This window comes from Betta splendens, chromosome 9 (assembly GCF_900634795.4).
Source record: "Betta splendens chromosome 9, fBetSpl5.4, whole genome shotgun sequence".
Classification (NCBI taxonomy): domain Eukaryota; kingdom Metazoa; phylum Chordata; class Actinopteri; order Anabantiformes; family Osphronemidae; genus Betta; species Betta splendens.
The window spans coordinates 1,425,251-1,444,429 of NC_040889.2; the positions used below are offsets into that span (position 1 = coordinate 1,425,251).

Sequence of the window (19,179 nt, forward strand, 5' to 3'; positions counted from 1 at the left end):
CATTCCTGACATTCCCATCAGATTTCATTTTCAATGTAAGGAGCATTATCTAAACAATCAAGAAATCAAAAAATGTCCAAATCAAAAAGAAACAAAGAATAAAACAAAACACCACAAAGAACCAAAAATTATTAAAGGATCACATTAAATGACTGTGAATACCCAACAATGACTGAATTGATGAAAAACACCTTAAAGGACAAACACAATTATAAGACAAAGACCTGAATAAATAACTCCAAGAAATAAAAAAACGACAAAAAATGTAATAAACTGTCTTAAATACACAATAAAATTAGAGGGTGTAAAATTCCAATAAGGATTCACTGAAATTAAACAAAAATAGCTGAAAGTAAACACAAAGAATCACATGTTGAGCAAAGAAAGACATTAAAATGCCAACTTGAAAAGGCCGCAGTTCCGTGCGTGTCCAGCAGGTGGCAGGCTCCGCCCAGTCGGGGACCCGCTGGCAGCCTCCCCTGTAAGTTTGAATCAGCTGGTTCCGGATTTGTGTGTTTGAGCTCCAGATTGTGGTCTATTTGTTTAGCTCATTACCAGGCGAAGTCCCAGCCCAATTACCTGCGGATAAACAGGAGCAGAGGTGGTGATAGGCTGTAATGCTGTGATTTGACTCATTATCCCTCACAGCCACGGAATGAACAGAGCTTTTTCTGCTGTTTTACAATTTCGTCTGAACAGAAGTACAAAGAATTAACAATTGGAATTTATTAGGGATTGATACAAATATTAAAAATCTCTATCGATCACAGTCCTGATAAAGATATGATGGATGGATGATTAGGACAAACGTCTGGTCTCTTAAAGTACAGGGTGACGCAGAAAAACGGGAACTATTTATGTATTGAATACAGTTCAAAGTTTCCGTTTTTCTGTGTCACTCTGTATAGTTCTAAGGTAGTTCCTTAGTAGTATTTTCATTTTTTACAACTTCTTAATTTTTGCTACACTATTTCAGTCGAACAATTTAGGTTCCACACAATTTAAAAATAAACGAACTAATCCACGTGGAACCAGAAAATGAATAAATCAAACAGCAGTGACGGATTTTTAATTAGTTTAAAAATAAGCTAATTTGTTGTGCTGCGTAATAAGCGTTTGTGTGTGTGTGTGTGTGTGTGTGTGTGTGTGTGTGTGTGTGTGTGTGTGTGTGTGTGTGTGTGTGTGTCCTGGACTCAGTCCTCAGGTTATGCTCAGGTTGTAGATTGTGGGAAAAACCATCCCACACGCACGCACGCACGCACGCACACACACACACACACACACACACACACACACACACACACACACTCTGCTCCTCCTCATTGTAGCCTCACCGGAGAAGGGAAACACGGTGGGCAGGACAGACTGGAGAGAGAGAGAGAGAGAGAGAGAGAGGGAAACCGAGAGGAGGCACATCTCTCCACGAGGCTCCGCCGCTGCACGCGGGGCCAATTCAAACTGTCCGGCGCGTCCAGCGGAGCGCACAGACACGTATCGCTGACATCCCGTCACTGACGCCGCGCACAGGATCCGGTGAGTTGAATCCTTGAATCCTCTGCTTTCTCTCTGCGCGTCGTTACCGCGGTGTTTTCCCTCTTACGCGCGCGACACCGGAGCCGTGGATGCGGCCGCTGTTCATCCGCCGGCGCCTCCAGGTGCGTGTCGCTGCCTGCAGCTTCACCGGAAACGCGTTCATAATAGTTGGATCGGGACCGCGAGCGTCTGTAGCGCGGTTCGGGCTCGAGCGAAAGTCGGACGCAGCCTGTGTGACGAAACGGCTCAAAAGTTTGATCAGAGTTCAGAGCAGCGGCGGCGGAGACGACAAGTGGCCGCAGCGTTTCAATCAGTGACTGAGACGAAGAAGTAAATTATCAATGATCATTTGACATGTAAGTGTTGTGTTACAGAATGGTCACAGCGTGGTGCATTCACTGCTGCGTGAAGAACGAAGGCTGTAACTCCGCTCACACTCACATGCACTTTAATCTCCCACTGAACGAATAGGAGGAGGATGACGGTCACTTGTTTAATATGAGGAGCGCATCAGTCAGTTCAGCAGAGTCTCTGCTCTCCTGTCATTAGGCTGGAGGAGCGAGGATGATAAAGTAATAGAATTATGACCGATGAATCGATTCTCCCCTTCTGTTCTCTTGGTTTCATTGTTGTGTTTTAACACTAAGCCACGGCATTTCTGCGATGACAACCTTCAGTTCTTCCTCACACTTAGGTTACAACTGATGGAGTTTCACACATACATACTGTATAAAAGTCTGCATTATTAGTAAGTACTTGTACTTAATGAACTCAGTAAAAACACAACAGTCAAACTCTCCTGGAGCCACAGTGATGCAGGGCCACTGCGAGATGACAAGTTCGTACAGTGTTGACAGCTGTGCTGGTCAAATCAGTGTGTGACTGTGCTCCAGAGCCTGAGACTGAAGACATCTGAGAGAGAAATGCAAAGATGCAAAGTGGACCCCCCCAAAAAACAAAAAAACAGGCTCTGCTTTCAGATTGATTATTGGACACACATTTATCGCTAGAACACTTTATTATAAAGAGCCAAAGCAGCTTTTAGTTTTTTGCCATTCCGCGACAAAACCGATCGCAGCAGGTTGTCGTTGGATTGTTTTGTGTTGTGTTTCTGTCGGAGGAAATTTTCTTCTTTTTCTTCTTCGTCTACTTCTATTTCTAATTTTACTTCTCATGCACTGAGTGACACAGGTACTTTGTAGATTTTGTTTTCCTCATTTAAGATATGTGAGGTTTATATTTTTATGTTTTCTAATGTCTAAATAAAAAAATACCAAATAAAATTCAAATCAGTGAATTCAGTTCTTCAAATTAGAGAATTGTAGTTAAATGTAATTACAGGAGAACCAAGCGAACTCTTTTTTGCGTCGCAGCTACTGATTGTGAATATGAACTAAATCCTGTCATTTCATCTGTGACCAGGAGCAGCTAAAGGTGATGATGCACTGTAGTTGTCCACTTATTCCGACCTGTGAGTGTGCACGACCTTTGCCCTTCTTGCTGTTATTCAAAGGTCATTCAGTAGTTCAAACAGCAAGTTCTACAGTATGTTATAATGAAGGCGATGTTATGTATATGAGATATGTGTACTAGAGTGAGGAGCAGAAGAGTTTTACTTTAGGTGATTTAGGTCATTTAGAAACTGAATCTTTCTCTGCATCAGTGTGTTGTGCTCAGCTTTTTGCTTTCTCACACGGGCAGTGTGAGCGCGACTGTCCCTGTCACACTCATGACAACAGAAACACATTCAGATTCACGTGTACAGGCCCTGCACGCGCGCACACACACACACACACACACACACACACACCGAGCATGCTGGGATTTTCTCATGACAAACAGCCCGCTGTGTGAAGTCGCGTACGTGTGCTTGTCGGCGTGTGACACTCCGGTGAATGAGGAAATGGAGATGGCGCGGCGACATCGCTCCAGGTGACTTTACCAAAAGCCACCCCCCAAATGACTGCCACCCCCCCCTCCCAGCATCACCATCATCTCTGCTCCTCTCCCAGTTAGATGGCAACATGAGCTGCAGAAGTGAGTCAGATTCTGATAAATACTGCAGTGATGCTGTATGCACGCTGCAAGAAATATGTAAAATATTACAAGCATAAATTATTTTATGAAGTTCAGATTTGACCTGAGACCATTAGGTTTCTATTAACTAGCGTTTATTATTTCAATTTAGACAGTGTTATTATACACGGATTGAAAGAGACGTGAAGCAGAACATTGTTGCACGCACAATACATATCATTTGTGTGTTGAGTGGAGCTCCTTTCTGTCAAATGGTCAAATGAACATCATGGTAAAGTGAGATATTACACAGGTTTTTAAAAGGAGCCAAAAGGAAGCAACCTTCAGCTGGTTCAGCCAGTTTAATTCCAGGCAGGTTTAATGGCAGTACATACTGTAGCTGGTCTGTAATGATCACAGAATTAATCACAGAGAAGCAGTGGCATCAGTATGGGTCATATGCATTAGAAGAATAAAAAAAAGGACATTTTATGCCTATGCATGTTTAATAATGAATTCTACTTGTATCTTTTTATTTATTGATTCTATTTTGTTGTGAGTTTTCTTCAGTCCCAGTCACACCAGCTGTTCTGTTACTGTGCGTCTCTCAGGTGCTGAAGCTCGAGGGAGGCGGTGGCGGTCGTTGCTCAGCTAACTGTGAGCCAAGCCTCGTCCTGCAGCATCCCCTCAGAAGGATAAACTCCCAGTCAGCGCCTCTTCAGTCGCCCTCCTCGCTCGCCTCCGGACCCCCGGACCCCCGCCATGGCCTTTACCCTGTCAGAGATCATGGCGGCGAGGCGGCAGCAGTCGCAGGCTCAGCCGCACGCCGCACAGAGAGGCGCGAGGACGGCGGTGGAGGTTGACGAGTACAGCACCAACCCCACGCAGGCCTTCACCTTCTACAACATCAACCAGGGGCGCTTCCAGCCGCCACACGTCCACATGTAAGTAGATCGTAAGCAGCTGGCCAGCAGATGTATGTTTGCTTATACCGTAATACGTTATTTCCCTTATTGCACTCTGACATTCTTTACTGAATGCGGCTAATGCAGCACAGTTTACCATTATTACAGGAGGTTGTTCACCTGTGTCGTTTAAGGCTCCATTTAGAGCCAGAAAAAATCTTTTAATTGGAAACAAAACTGTTTTCATTGACGGAATAAAAAAAACTATCAAACAAACACAGATCAGATCAGGAGAACGGCGAGATGAACACGGCTGCTGCACTAGTGGAACAACAGGCTTTAATATCTCCTGCAGTGTGTTTTGAAAGACAACATCCCTTCATGCGTTCTCTGCATTTCCATCCGCACAGAAGTGGGAATTAAACATTCTTCCTGCTTATTTTATTGCTCTGCGCCTCAGACGTACATGCATGCGCACCCGCTCTCCCACTTCCCCTCGTCCCGGGTCTCTCTTGTGGTGGAGTTGGAGGAGGAGGGGGAGGAAAACGCGGAGCTGCTTGTTGTGGTACCTGAAACAGCGCTTGCTTAAGTGGGCCACGGTTATTCACCAGTTCCCCCGCTCCCCCTGGAGAGACCCCGCGGATGCACACGCTCACCGGAAGTCCCACAGGACGCGGCTCTTCTTCTATACGTGCACTTTATTCTTTTCCCATCTCTGCACATTTCTCTTTCTGTCTCTCTTGGCGGCGTGCTTTGATTATGGCCTCTCGCTGCTAGTTTCCTCCCCCAGATCAGATCCGCCTGTGGGGATGCTTGTGTTTCTTCCTCACCTCCCCCTAATCCGTGCGCTGGCTCTTGCAGGGTGGACCCGATGCCCCACGACACGCCCAAGCCGCCCGGCTACACCCGCTTCGTGTGCATCTCAGACACTCACTCCCGCACCGACGCCATCCAGATGCCGTACGGGGACGTGTTCATCCACGCCGGAGACTTCACCGAGCTGGGGCTGCCCTCCGAGGTCAAGAAGTTCAACGACTGGCTAGGTCAGCGATTTTCAGAGCTCCTGCTGTGGTTTGAGAGCAGTTTGGAGACCTGGTTTCTGTAACTGGGTCTCTTTGTGGTGATCTAGGAACTAGGCTGGGGTCAGTGCCAGGCTAAATTTACTCTGGTTGAGTACAATGCTTAAAGTTTGAGTACAACTTTGAACAGAAGTCAAACTTTGTAGCCACAATAAGCTACATTTTTGCTTTTTTAACCCTGATTTAATAGACTACCAGCTCCAAATGAAAAATCCTCTTTACTTTAACAACTGATGTTTTTAAATAGATTTTTGTGGTCCTTGAATACATCTTTTCTTCTGGTGAGTTCAAGGATTTTTTGCAGAAATAAATTCAGAACAGTATTTTTTAAATCATGAATAAGCCTGTTGCCTATTGTTTGTTTTCTGTGTTAACATTTTTGACAACAAATGTCATAAATGTAATACATTGCAACTGTTGGCTACTGGGTCTTTGAGCGGTTCCTTGAACACATCACAAAGGAGACTTGTTCCGCTTCACTTCCACACAATCAGAACTTTGTCAAAAGCACCATGCGATCAACTGTTATGTCAATTTTTCTCAGCGCCTATTGTAATGGGTTAAAGCTGAGTGGGTGGTGTTGCGTTCAGGGGCCGGTAGGTGCACATGTAACCTGCCCCCCCCCCATATGTGTGATGTGGTGCAGAGTGAGTCTGGTTTGTGTCATGGCTTCTCTCAGCGTTGACAGAGGCTACAAAGAAGTTCTAGTGTATGTCTGTGTAGTTTCAAAGCAACTCTAGCCAGAGCCTACAGTAGCACAGCATACACAGGTTATTTTACTGGTCTTCATTTACCTAACTCTCTTGTTTGGATGGATGGATGGATGGATGGATGGATGGATGGATGGATGGATGGATGGATGGATGGATGGATGGATGGATGGATGGATGGATGGATGGATGGTTGATGGATGGATGCATGGATGGTTGATGGATGGATCTATGGATGGGCTGATGGGCTGATGGATGGATGCATGGATGGTTGATGGATGCATGGATGGTTGATGGATGGATCTATGGATGGGCTGATGGATGGATGGATGGATGAATGGATGGGCTGATGGGCTGATGGATGGATGTATGGGCTGATGGGCTGATGGATGGATGGATGGATGGATGGATGGATGGATGGATGGATGGATGGATGGATGGATGGATGGATGGATGGATCTATGGATGGATGGATCTATGGATGGATGGATCTATGGATGGATGGATGGATGGATGGATGGATGGATGGATGGATGGATGGAGGCAGGCAGAGAGAGTGGTCTTATTGGCAGCATACAGACTGGTTAGGAGTACATTTGTCACATCATATATAGACGACACTGCAGCTACAGTAGGAATATCTTCTTTATATCACACCACAGGGAGTATTGTGTTGTCCTTTGTTGTCATGGAAACAGCATATACAGGAGTTTTGATTATGAACATTATGAACATTTAACATGTGTTTAAAGGGATGTCCCGAGTTTCCTGACCCAAAGCTTGTTCATCCAATCGAATCAGTGCATGATTCATGAAACTCAAATCAATTAAAATTCCTGAGTCACTTGAAAAGGGTGCATTACTAGAAAGTGGCTTCCTCTCGCAATGTGGTGTATGGAGAAGTTTCTGCAGAATGTTTCGAGCTATTAACTTTGGGAAAGAAAAGTGAAAGAGCCTCGGTCCAACCCTCGTTTTCGCTTTGACGTCTTATCTTTGCACCGAGTTGGGAGCAAGTGTAAGTCTTATCATCGCCGTGTGAAATCTGTTAGAAGCGGGAATGAAATGACCTCGTATTGTACGGTACGAGCCGTGTGTGTGTGTGTGTGTGTGTGTGTGTGTGTGTGTGTGTGTGTGTGTGTGTGTGTGTGTGTGTGTGTGAGAGAGAGAGAGAGAGAGAAAGAGAGAGAGAATTGGTGAATGTAGAACAGAGTGAACAGAGCAGCGTTTGCTATTATCTCCACCATCGGCGCCGTCGTCGCATCAAGGCTGGCACAAACCTCCCCAGGAGCGACACGCGCCCGTTAGCGGTTGCACGCGCCCGTAAGCGGGTGCACGCGCCGTTAGCGGCTGTACGCGCCCGTTAGCGGCTGCACGCGCCCGTTAGCGGGTGCACGCGTCGTTAGCGGCTGCACGCGCCCGTTAGCGGGTGCACGCGCCGTTAGCGGCTGCACGCGCCCGTGCACGCGCCCGTCAGCGGATGCACGCGCCGTTAGCGGGTGCACACGTCGTTAGCGGCTGCACGCGCCCGTTAGCGGGTGCACGCGCCTTTGTATTTCACAAGCACTGGAGGCAGAAAGTGGGAAAGGGGTGACGGGAGAACTTCTTGTCCTTCCCCTCCTCAGTCTCTCTCTCTGTCACACGCGCACACACGCAATCTGCAGGGAGTGCGAGCTGCAAATCCGCTAGCCCCGCACTCCAGCCGCGCGAGAGGCGACGAGAGAGACGGGAAAGAAAAGATAAACCGAGCCAAACACGCCTGCTGCTGCCTCTGAAGTCAGTCCCTCTCCAGCCGTTCCCTCTCCTTCCTGCAACTCTGCCATCATCTCTCGTCTGCTCCTGGCCTATAAATATTTATATTTCTATTCTTTTTGTCGCACGCACGCGCGCGCGCGCACGCACGCAGTCGTATCCTGCAGATGAATGTATCCTGCTGTTCAGTGTGTGCTGAGCAGATTTACAGAGCGGTGCAGCGCGTTCAGTTCACAGACATCTCTGTACAAACCGAGCTTTGCTCAGGTAACGCCATCTGCTCCCAAACTTTCTTTTCTTTTATCTTTTCCTGCAGTGGTGGCGCTCAGGCTGTTTCATTCACTACTGCTCTTTTTTTAATTTCCCCCTCCGCTTCGTTCTTTCTCATTCAAACCCAGTTGCTGCTGCGCTTCGTCCTGACTTCCTAGTCTCTCTCTCCTTTTCCACACTTTTCAGACACGTCTTCCGTTTCACTCCTCTCTCTCTCTCTCTCTCTCTCTCCCTCTCTCTCTCGCTCGCTCGGTGGCAGCTCACTACGATTCTTCTCCCGGCTCTTATTTTTAGAAGGAAGTCAGCCGGCTCTCGGGGGCCGCTGGCAGCCGCTCAAGGCTTTGTCAGGGATGGCGAACGCTGCAGGAGAGAGAGAGAGAGAGAGAGAGAGAGAGAGAGAGTGCAGAGGAGGAGAAGAGAGGAGAAAGCTGAAGAGGCAGGAGATGACATTCACGCAGAGAGAAAGGAGGCGAAGAGGAGTTGGAGACAGGAAGAGATGACAGTGAGGGAGGAGGAGAGGAGTGTGGAGGAGGGGGTGGTGGGGAGGAGGTACGGTCCGTGTTTTTCCCCCGAGCATAGCTGCCTTACCTGCGTAAATTCACAGTTGGAGGCTGATGATAAACTTCTGCCCTCTGTTGTCATGGTGATCCCTGCAGGTCGAGCTGCCAATCAGCGTATGAGCAACGCCTGCTTTCGCTGTATTCTGCCGCCCCACATTTTTTACTTGTAAAAAGTTTCACCTCACTATAAAATTGTACAAAAAACTATGTTTTATTCCATTTGACACGTTTTATGCATTTAATCAGTTATATACAGTACTAATTAACAAATACTCATCAAACATGACTTTTTCATTTAGATTATTATTGTGTGTCTATCTGATTACTCTCTAAATACTACACTGTCAGCCAACTATGTATTTGTGTGATACGATGCAACGCAGTTCATCACAATCTCATTTAGCACACTGCACTGTGTTAAGGAAAAGTCAGACATTTGCCATTTTTTGATCGTGCGAGACTTGTAAGAAACTGATCCTGGCTAATCTTCAAACGGTTTGGAAAACTTCCTGCAGCAAGTGAGTGGATGTGTTAATGGCGTCACATCTTGACCAGTTTTATGGGTAATTTACAGCATCACATTTCATGAATTCCCTTCGAGCCGTGGAACTTTCTGTGTCTCTTTTTTTTAAACCTTTTAGTGTTGACAGATGTTCATTGTTTGTAGTTCAGTTGTGAACAGTTGCATGGAAAGGTCAAAGGTCATCCGTGAGCGGCTGAGCACTGGAGGCTAAATGTACAGGACAGGTGAGAGAAAAAGAGCAGAAAGGCTCAGGCAGTGGGAAGGAGGGAGACGGGAGGTCGGCGAGGGGCAGTTCCAAGTCTTTGAGTCCAATTGTCTCCAATAACGGCCTCTTTGATCACGCTCCTCGCGTGGATATTTCATAGGCTGAGACACGGCTCTGCGCGAGTGTTTGCCTGTTTGTTTGCGTGCGCTGGCCCTCGTTGCACGGCTTGAGTGGCGTCTTTATTCATGCCGTGTGATGGCGTGAGCGTGTTTAAATATGGATCCTACTCTGCTGCCGAGTTGACTCGGGGTCAAGAGAGGAGCAACTTTGGTTCCTGGAGGCTTTGTTCTCCCGCTTCTGTGCGTCTCTGTCTGGAGGAAAGTTCGCCGCCATCTGCGTAAAGCAAACGCAGATCAAAGAACGACTAATGTGCTGCGTGCAGTGTTTTTTCCCTCTGTTTGGCTTCACGCGAGAGAACAATTAATGAGAACAAATCATGAGGGATTCCAGGTGAAAACAACATCCTTTTGTAGTCTTAGCATTTTAAAGGACTATTCCAGTGCTTTGTTAAATGCCCTCCACCTGTGGAGTTAATGCTAATCCATCCACCCTTTGCAGAGCTCGGTCCGCTTTGATTCAAAGCAACTACTGTTGCTGAATGGATGATTTGAGCCTGTCTGAACCCAGTCTACACATGTACCAGACATGTATTGGCCAGTGACTAACCAAACATCCAAACCACCCTGTGGTGATGTCATTTAGCTCGGTGACACTCACAAATATGACATATTATCTCAGGTAAAAAGGTTTGCTTCACTTTGAGGCGTTCAGGGACAGCACAGAGCACACCTACAGTAGGTCACCCCCAGCTAAGGACTCTTTGAGCCCAAAGTGGGTAGTGTTCCTACAGTATAGAAATTGCTGGTTATCTAATAAGATACTGCCTGATGAAACTAAAGACAAAACCAAAGTATTTTTTTGTGACAGTTGAGGATACAGGGGCTAAATGATGCTAAGGAGCTGTTGCTAGTTGTGGGATGGTCAGTATGTTACATGATAAGGCCATTGTTTACATTGTCTATTACTGTGTGTTACAGTACAGTAGGTAGCACAGCTGCAAAAAGAATGAAACACCCTGAGGACATGACAGACTGTTAAAACATGTGTATGTCCAGCGTCTTCTTGAACACGCGCCCCAAACTAAACACATCCACAGACGCTGACTCTGCGTTGTGTGGTTCACAGCCTTTAGCATCTCTTCTGCACATCTTTATTTAGCGCCTGCTCCGCTCTGCTGCCCTTCAGTGCTGAATAATAGATAAGTGACGACTATGATGCGATTGCCGTGCAGGCACTTTAAATGCGAGTGTGTGTTTGTGTGTGTGAGAGCATTTCTTCCTCTGGCCCAGGAGGGGAAGAGTGTTTCTTATTCTTTGTGTGTGTGTGTGTGTGTGTGTGTGTGTGTGTGTGTGTGTGTGTGTGTGTGTGTGTGTGTGTGTGTGTGTGTGTGTGTGTGTGTGTGTGTGTGTGTGTGTGTGTCTCTCTCTCTCTCTCTACCTCCTCTAGGTGTGTGTTCGTGTGCATCCTGACCTTCCATCTCCATCCATGTCATGTGATGTGAACCTCAGTCTCCTCTTGGACCTCGTCCACCTCCCTCCTCTTAGCTTGTTGTGTTTAGATCGGCATTAAACTTTCATGGCTGCTATCTCTTTTCTGGCTTGCTCTCCTTCCCTCCTTCACTTCCTTTCTCCTTCACACTTTCCTTCATCCCCCATCTGTCCTCCTCTGTATCCTTGCTTACTTAAACCCAATTCTTACACCACCACCATCCTTACTGTATGTTTACCCAGTCTCTGTGGTGCTGGAGCAGACCATAACTAGGACATCTGACACTCCTTGATGCATTTTTAGAAGGGAAAGCTCAACAGAAATTCAAGTGATTGTCAATTAAAACAAAGTCTTTCCCATCTGTGCCACATTGCTTTTGTGTTTTCTATTTGCACACTTGAAACTCCTCCCTCCTTGCTCTCGCTCACAGATACAGATATTTGAGCTTCGAGAATAAAAAAAGATACCAAAAAATGCAAAATAATTATTTTCTATTCTCTGTTTTAAATCAGAAGACATACTGTAAGTAGTGATGTGAAGTAAATAATTCTTATGAAGGAAGGAAAATTGGACAAATAAGATAAAACAACAGCTGGAAAAGCAGAGGTCAAGCTCCAACCACGCAACACATACGTGGCTTTACCTGAACAAAACCATTAGTCTGTGGCGACTCATATAAATACTGCACCTTCAGAAATAGGATGAGTCGCTGTGCACTGATTTAGGGGATTATCAGGAGGATTGTACATTTATCTGCGCTTCCTCTGCCAGTAGCAGCTGTAGCCAGAGGTGTGATGTTTAGGGTTGTCCTCTCCTAATGAATGTATAAGCTGAATGTCCTAAGAAATGGCACTAATATGCATTCAGACCCAGGAGGAACTTATTAAAGGTGCCGGCACCAAACCATGAACCATGACTTTGTGGTACCTGGTTTCCCGGTGGCTTCTTCTGGGCCACACCACTCAGGTTCCTGGTGAGACTAAGTCATGACATCGCATGTTACAGGCCTAGAGTCAGAATCGTGGATGTGGTGGAGCCAAGGAACAGACCAAGACCACGGCGACGATAATGTTGCAAACGTTGCCGCTGCTGAAAGTCGCAGCTTAATCTTCAGCCTCATTATCCCGGAGGCGACGTCGTCACGCGCCGAACATGGAAGTGGAGCAGACAAGGATGAAAGAGGCAGAGATGGAGTGTGGGAGAGGGAAGAGAAGAAGACCACCTACGAGGCGGCTTGATGATGCGCGGTATCCGTCTTTGTCACTACTTTTGTGTGTGTGTGCGCGCGCGTGTAACGCATTATGCTCAGCGAGGACATTGTGCAAGTGCAAGGTGCTGCTGTACGCAGATAAAATGTGTGTTTTGGAGGCTCGGCTCAGTAGGTGGTGTTTGTGTACGCTGTCTCATAATTGCTGCCTGTCTTTGTTTTGTGTCTGCCCGTGTGATTATGTGCGCGCGCGCGACGGCGACGGGACGCGGCGGCGTGTGGGCGGCGAGTTAAATGAAACGAGTGAGTATTAAATTTAAGCTGAGGTGCGAAGGCAGAAGTCTCGCTGCGTCTCTTCTTCCGTCATCCATCTCCGCTTCCACGCGCGTCTCTTCCTCACTCACCTCTCATCCCCTCCCTCACGTAACATATTACTTTCTTCTTCTCCGTCCTTCGTCCACGCGCGCGCACGCGCGCGCACGCGCACGCGCACACCGTGAAGGCATTAGGACTGATCTGAGCCGAGTCTTTAGCTCGTCTGTCTTTGAACGTCGGCGCCGCTGCTTTTGAAGCCTCCTTTCTGAATTATTGCCTTTCTGTTTACGCGCGCGCCAGGTAAAGCCTCGCGCTTTGCCTGTAATCTCGCTATGTTTCTATAAGTAAAGAAGATGTCCGTACAAGCGCTGGCTCATATACACACAAACCGAGTGAATGTGGTTTGAAAAGTGGTGCAGTTTCATCCCAAACAGTTATTCAGGCTACAACCGTCTCTAATGTCAATATGCACAGAGTGTCTCTGACTGTTGACCTGTAGTAAATCCTGATTGATGGATCTGATTCATGCACATACTGGAGGTCCTGCTTGTAAAAGCGTTTGTACGGTTTGTAACATGAGACAGGATCCTCTCGCTTTCACTTTGTTTGTGTTGTGTGGTTTTCATGCTCTCCTTGTGTCCTTGGTTCAACCCACAGTCCAAAACCATCCGATTAGGTTGATCAGAGAATCCAAACTCTTCGTCGTGTGGTCGTCTGTCTGTACGTGGACTGTTCCAGGGTGAACAGCTGGGTGGTGTCGGTCATCTGTTGGGGAACCAATGAGTTGCGTCCAAGACCAGACGATCTGACACTGGCTATCGTGTTTCACTTCTAACTCCTGGGTTTCATCCAACAATGTGGCAGAAGCAGCCCCAGAGCATAACCAGGTCCCTTCTTTAGTTAGTGCCCTCCATTATTGTGCCCATTTGACTAGGTTTCGACATTCTCTGAGAAGGTCATTGAGAATTTAAAGTTCAATCAAAGGAAAAAATACAGCAGCAGGTGAAAAATACATCAACAAATCATTCAGATTGGGTTGAGTTGGCATATGGTATAACACTGAACAGTGGCCAGAATGGGTAAGCAGTTATAAATATAATTTACATATTGCACAGTTTTGCAAAAATATTGCACCAAGCAAATTTCTGTATTATCACTGATGCAGTGGGTGGTTTATCAGTTCTGGTGTGGAAGCTAGTTAACATTGTTGACATTGTTGATTGTATAATCTGATCGCAGCAGGTAGGAAGGATCTACGATATCTCTCCTTCACACAGTGAGGGTGGATCAGTCTGCTACTGAAGCTGCTCTCCAGAGCAGACAGTGAGTCCTCCAGTGGGTGAGAGTCCTGGTCCATGATGGATGTGAGTGTAGCCAGGAACCTTCTCTCACCATCTCCTGCACTGTGTCCAGAGTGCAGCCCAGGACAGAGCTGGACTTCTGGATGACCCGGTCCAGTCTCTTCCTGTCCCTCACTGTTATGCTGCTCCAGCAGACCACACGTACAGGATGGCTGATGCCATGACAGAGTCATAGAAGGTCTTCAGGAGTGGCCCCTCACTCCAAAAGACCACAGTCTCTTGTCTGCTCTGACCCTTCCTGTACAGTGCATCCGTGTTATGAGCCCAGTCCAGTTTATTGTTCAGATGCACTCCCAGGTACTTGTAAGAGCCCACTCTCTCTATGTCCCTTCCCTGGATGTGCATCGGTGAGATGACAGCAGGCTACAGTCTACGGAAATCCAACACCATCTCCTTCATTTTCCCTGCATTGATCAGGAGGTGATTCCGCTGGCACCAGTCCACAAAGTTCTGAGTGAGTCCTCTGTACTCTGCATCGTCATCATCGGTGATCAGTCCGACGATCGCAGAGTCATCAGAGAACTTCTGCAGAACACAGCTGTCCGTGTTGTGTCTGAAGTCTGACGTGTAGAGGGTGAAAAGGAAGGGGGCCAGTACAGTCCCCTGTGGGGCCCCCACACTGCAGGTCAGAGTGTCAGACACACAGTCCCTGGCTCTCACAAACTGAGGCCTGTTTGTGAGATAGTCCATAATCCACTCCGTCAGATGAAGGTCAACACCAGCCTCCTCCAGTTTGTGTTAAGAAGCACCGGCTGGATGGTGTTGAAGGCACTGGAGAAGTCAAAGAACATGATCCTCACAGTGCTGACGGGCTTCTCTAGGTGAGAAAGAGCTCGATGTAGGAGGAAGATGACGGCGTCGTCTACTCCTATGCCGTGTCGGTAGGCGAACTGCAGCGGGTCCAGGTAGGTTCCCACCAAAGAGCGGAGGTGACCCAGGACCAGTCTCTCCAGTGTCTTCATCAGGTGTGATGTCAGAGCCACTGGTCTGAAGCTGCTGGGGTCTTTGGCGTGCGGTGTCTTGGGCACTGGTACCACGCAGGAGGTCTTCCAGAGCAGTGGTACCATTCTTAGCTTGAGGCTCAGATTGAAGACATGCTCCACACAAACAGGCAAAAAGGTGACAGAAGGTTTGGACGCAGCTGCTGGGGGGTGTGAGTGGGTGCTTGGTCCAACCTATCGGTTCAGCTCGTTGACCCAGCTCAGGTCCCCTTCAGCCTGTGGGTGTGTAGCTTTGAAGCCAGAGATGGTTTTCAGGCTTCTCTACACCTCCCTGACGTTGTTCTGCTGCAGCTGCTCCTCCATCTTCCTCCTGTAGCTGGACTTCCCCTCATGGGTTTTAGTTCCATCGTTCCGTCCAGCCTGGAGGGAGTGGTGTTTTCAGAGCAGAAGTTGATGTAATCTGTTACACAGTCTGTGATTGCATCAATGTCCTCCGCATGTGGGTCTCAGAGCTCCGTCCACACAGTGGTGTTAAAACAGTCCCTGAGAGCCTCCTCGCTCTCAGCCGTCCACCTCTTCACTGAGCGGGGCACAGCGGAGGGTGGGACGTGCACAGGAATCATTACAACATGTGTGAACTCCTGTGGCAGGTACAGTAGAATGGCCTCATGCCACCGCTAGCAGCTCAGGTCTCTGTTGCACAGCTTCTCTGTGATGGTGCAGTGTCCTGGTTTACACCACCTCATGTTACAGACAGGCCCCCTCCCTTCCTCTTAAAACAGTCCAGTGACACTGTTGAACCCGCTGCTCGTCTTGTACTGCAGCTGGTGCCGTGTGAGCGTTTCCCATGATGACGGAAGGGAGAGCGGCTCTGAAACGCGATTTCTATTCTCACCCGACGTAGTTTCCCGCTGTCCATGGTGGGACTGTCTTCACTAGCAGCTCAGCGGGGATCTGCCCCCGTGGAGAACTTCAGCGCTGTGCAGCGCGAGCAGCTGTGCATGGGTGTAGATGGACACTGGCACATCAACGCTTTTTAACAGCGTTTGTACTGCGCAAAACTTATATAAAAATATATACAAGTTGCGTACAAGTTATTTACACACTAATCTACTTAACGAACAAGAGAGAAGGAAAGTAATAAATAGAAGGAAGAGGACTGGAGCCTTTGACCAGTACAGTACAGCACCTTGATCTCACAGGTCACCTCTAATCTATTTAAAGTCTTTTGGAAGTTTATTTTCTAGGTTTTGATGTTTTGGGACCATTTATGAAATCCTGTTTTGCTAAATTGAATCATGATTTGCTGGTGTTCTGTGGCCTTCTAGCCTTTACTGTACCTGTAATGTATTTGTCTCTCTGATCTCCTGAGACAAGGCAAAATGCGATTAAATGTAAAAATGTCATCTAAACACTCAATCCGCGTGCACAAATAAATGATTAGACTCTTCCCTCCATTTAATTTTAGTAGAAAGTTCTGGCGACTGCTTCCTGCACACATGCGTTCGTTCATTCGCATACACAGTGGTATTAATTTAATCATTTTGAATTGGCAGGCAGATATCTGGCCCCTATTTTCTGCAACTGCACACATTCTCCCATATATCCTAAAGACACACGCACACACACACCCACACACACACACTCACATTATGGTATTAAGTTATTTGGCATGGCGTTTGGCTATTCGTTTTCAGTATCTACGCACACACACTTAGGAATTAACTTTGTCTTGGCAGGCAGGAAATTGATATTTTTTTTGCGTAGTAGTTTCTGCATGTGCACAAACACACGCACACACAATGGGCAGTAATCCCCCTGTACATGCCAGAGCTTTTGGGCAGAGTGGGGATTTTCCTCGTCAAAGAGCAGACCACCCATGGACGCGTCGGAACAATGGTGGCCGAACTCCGGAAGATTTCCGGAATTTTGAGGGAGTCTACACACACACACACACACACACACACACACACACACACACACACACACACACACACACACACACACACACACACACACACACACACACACACACACACATACATTAAACATTCGGCCTATGCAAAGAACCCCAGGATCAGTACAGGCTGCATGTGTAACATTACGCACACACACTGCAGGGGCGGCTGGTGAGCATCTGACAAAAGAGCAAGGACTCAAAAGAACAGAGAGGAGTAAAGGGAGTGTAAGGGCTGGTTAGAGGGAGTGAAGTCCAGCTGTTTCCACTCCTGGAAGCCTTCAGCCAGCGATGCCTCGTTACTGTGTCTTCTTCTTCTGTGGTTTCTTTTCAGACATGGCCACCACAGACAAACTAAGCGTTTTGCTGTTTGAAAGCAGCTGTTTCAAACCAAAGACAAAAGATGGCAGTGCGACATAGAGCGCCCTGTGTGTTAGCGTGGGGGGTGCTGCAAGTGTTTACTGTAGATGTACACACACACACACACACACACACACACACACACACACACACACACACACACACACACACACACACACACACACACACACACACACACACACACACATCCGCTCCTCTTTTCTTCTCTGTCTTTTGTCACAGAAACAGCAAATTAATTCTCATTTGTTGGAGGAATTGTCTATTTGTGATTGATTTGTTCTTTGTGGACATGCGCCACAGCAGACAGTATTGTTGCATCTCTTTCTTCCTTTCGTCTGAATTATTATTTTTATATTGACAGACCACAGTTGGCCGGGACAGAGAATTACAATGAACAACATCTACGTGCTCACATTTCACTTTGTTGCTTTCTGCTAGTTTGTATTCACACCTTGTCATATTTGCTGCATTTTTTCCAGAGGAAAACCTTCAGAAAATTCATCCATGAAATTGAAATTTAATTCTACTAAGTGTGTGCATTTGTGTGTGTGTGTGCGCTTGTAGGGATGGGTGTCCAGCTGGTGGAGTTTTATATGTCTCCTTGTGATTTATTCCTCTTGTTTTACTGTTGGACGTCAGACTTCATGGGTGAAAAACAGCTCTCGCTGCAGAATTTCCAAGGAGACACAGATAGCGTTTATTTGTTTGAGAATTTATGAGCGCCACGTTCATCAGGCTCACGCACACACACGCACACATGTATTTCCTTCCCTTGCATTTATTAGACGCTGCAGTGACAGACTTTGGTTTCTGCGTATTTGGAAAGGTGAAGCAGGTTGTGATGGTAGATATCAAGGGTGCAAACTGACCCAATGTCCCAGCATGCAGTTCAGCACTCGAATGGCTGGAATGACATCAATGTCTTTGACGAGCTTGATTATTCGAACCCCCGGCAAATTCTGACTTAAAGTTTCTTTTGTTCAACCAGCAAATTTGGGGGATTTTTGGACTGAAAATTACTTAAATGTGCAAAATGTATGGGAGGCATCATTTTGGAAAAAAAGTATTACTCATCTCTTATTTACATTTAAACAAACAGTGGCATTTTCTGTCATACCTTCTCGATAATCAGAATCGCCTTTATTGACTACTGTAAACAAAGTGCTTCCTTCCAGTGTCACCACTGGTATTTTTACCCATGTGTCTTTAGCGATGAGCTCTAACTCTAACTATATTAATGAGTAATATTTCTTCCAGAATGATCCCCCTTGTTCATTTATGATCAGAAAAACTTGCTGGTTGTAAAAAACCTACTTAGTAATAAGAATTTGCTGGGGAAATACTGTAAATAACGTGGGGCTTGACTCTGTGTATGTGTTTGGCTTAAGATTCAGACAAATCAAGCCTCGTCTTTGCTTACATTGGTTTTCATTTATACATTTTGTTGTGCTCGCATCGCAGTCTAGACTTAGGCATGTTTTCATCTATCACTTCCCACACAGGCATCCTCGGTCATCAAAGACTGAGACAACAAGCTGGTTGAACAGTCTCCAGGTAGTGTAGATGCTGAGCTCCTGTTCAGCCACTTGACTACTTTTGTTTTCTACTGGTGAGCTTTTCTTTTAGCAACTACCACAGTTGTCATTCTGGCTGCATTTGTGTTTAAGTGTTTGCAGCATTTCCTAACAAACCTATGGCTGATTAAAACAAAACAAGGTTCACAGTCATAGTCAACATGACGTATAAATGAGATGAATAAAGAACAACCTTACTTTAACTTTTTAGCATTTTGTCGTCTGATACTGATTATCCTGCTCAGAAATAGTGAATGTCACACACTCCTGGAGCAGTGAGAAACC

At 46.6% G+C, this 19,179-nt stretch overlaps 1 protein-coding gene across 1 annotated transcript in view; it reads left to right on the plus strand.

Annotated features, from left to right (window-relative positions):
* The first annotated feature begins 1,366 nt into the window (after positions 1–1,366).
* The window catches only part of mpped1 (metallophosphoesterase domain containing 1), a 53,307-nt gene continuing 35,494 nt past the window's right edge, over positions 1,367–19,179 (plus strand). Inside the window, exons 1-3 of the mRNA XM_029160286.2 lie at positions 1,367–1,533; positions 4,161–4,493; positions 5,316–5,497. Coding sequence (XP_029016119.1) covers positions 4,312–4,493; positions 5,316–5,497 — 364 coding nt within the window. The 5' untranslated portion in view covers positions 1,367–1,533; positions 4,161–4,311. The remainder of the gene's footprint in view (positions 1,534–4,160; positions 4,494–5,315; positions 5,498–19,179) is intronic.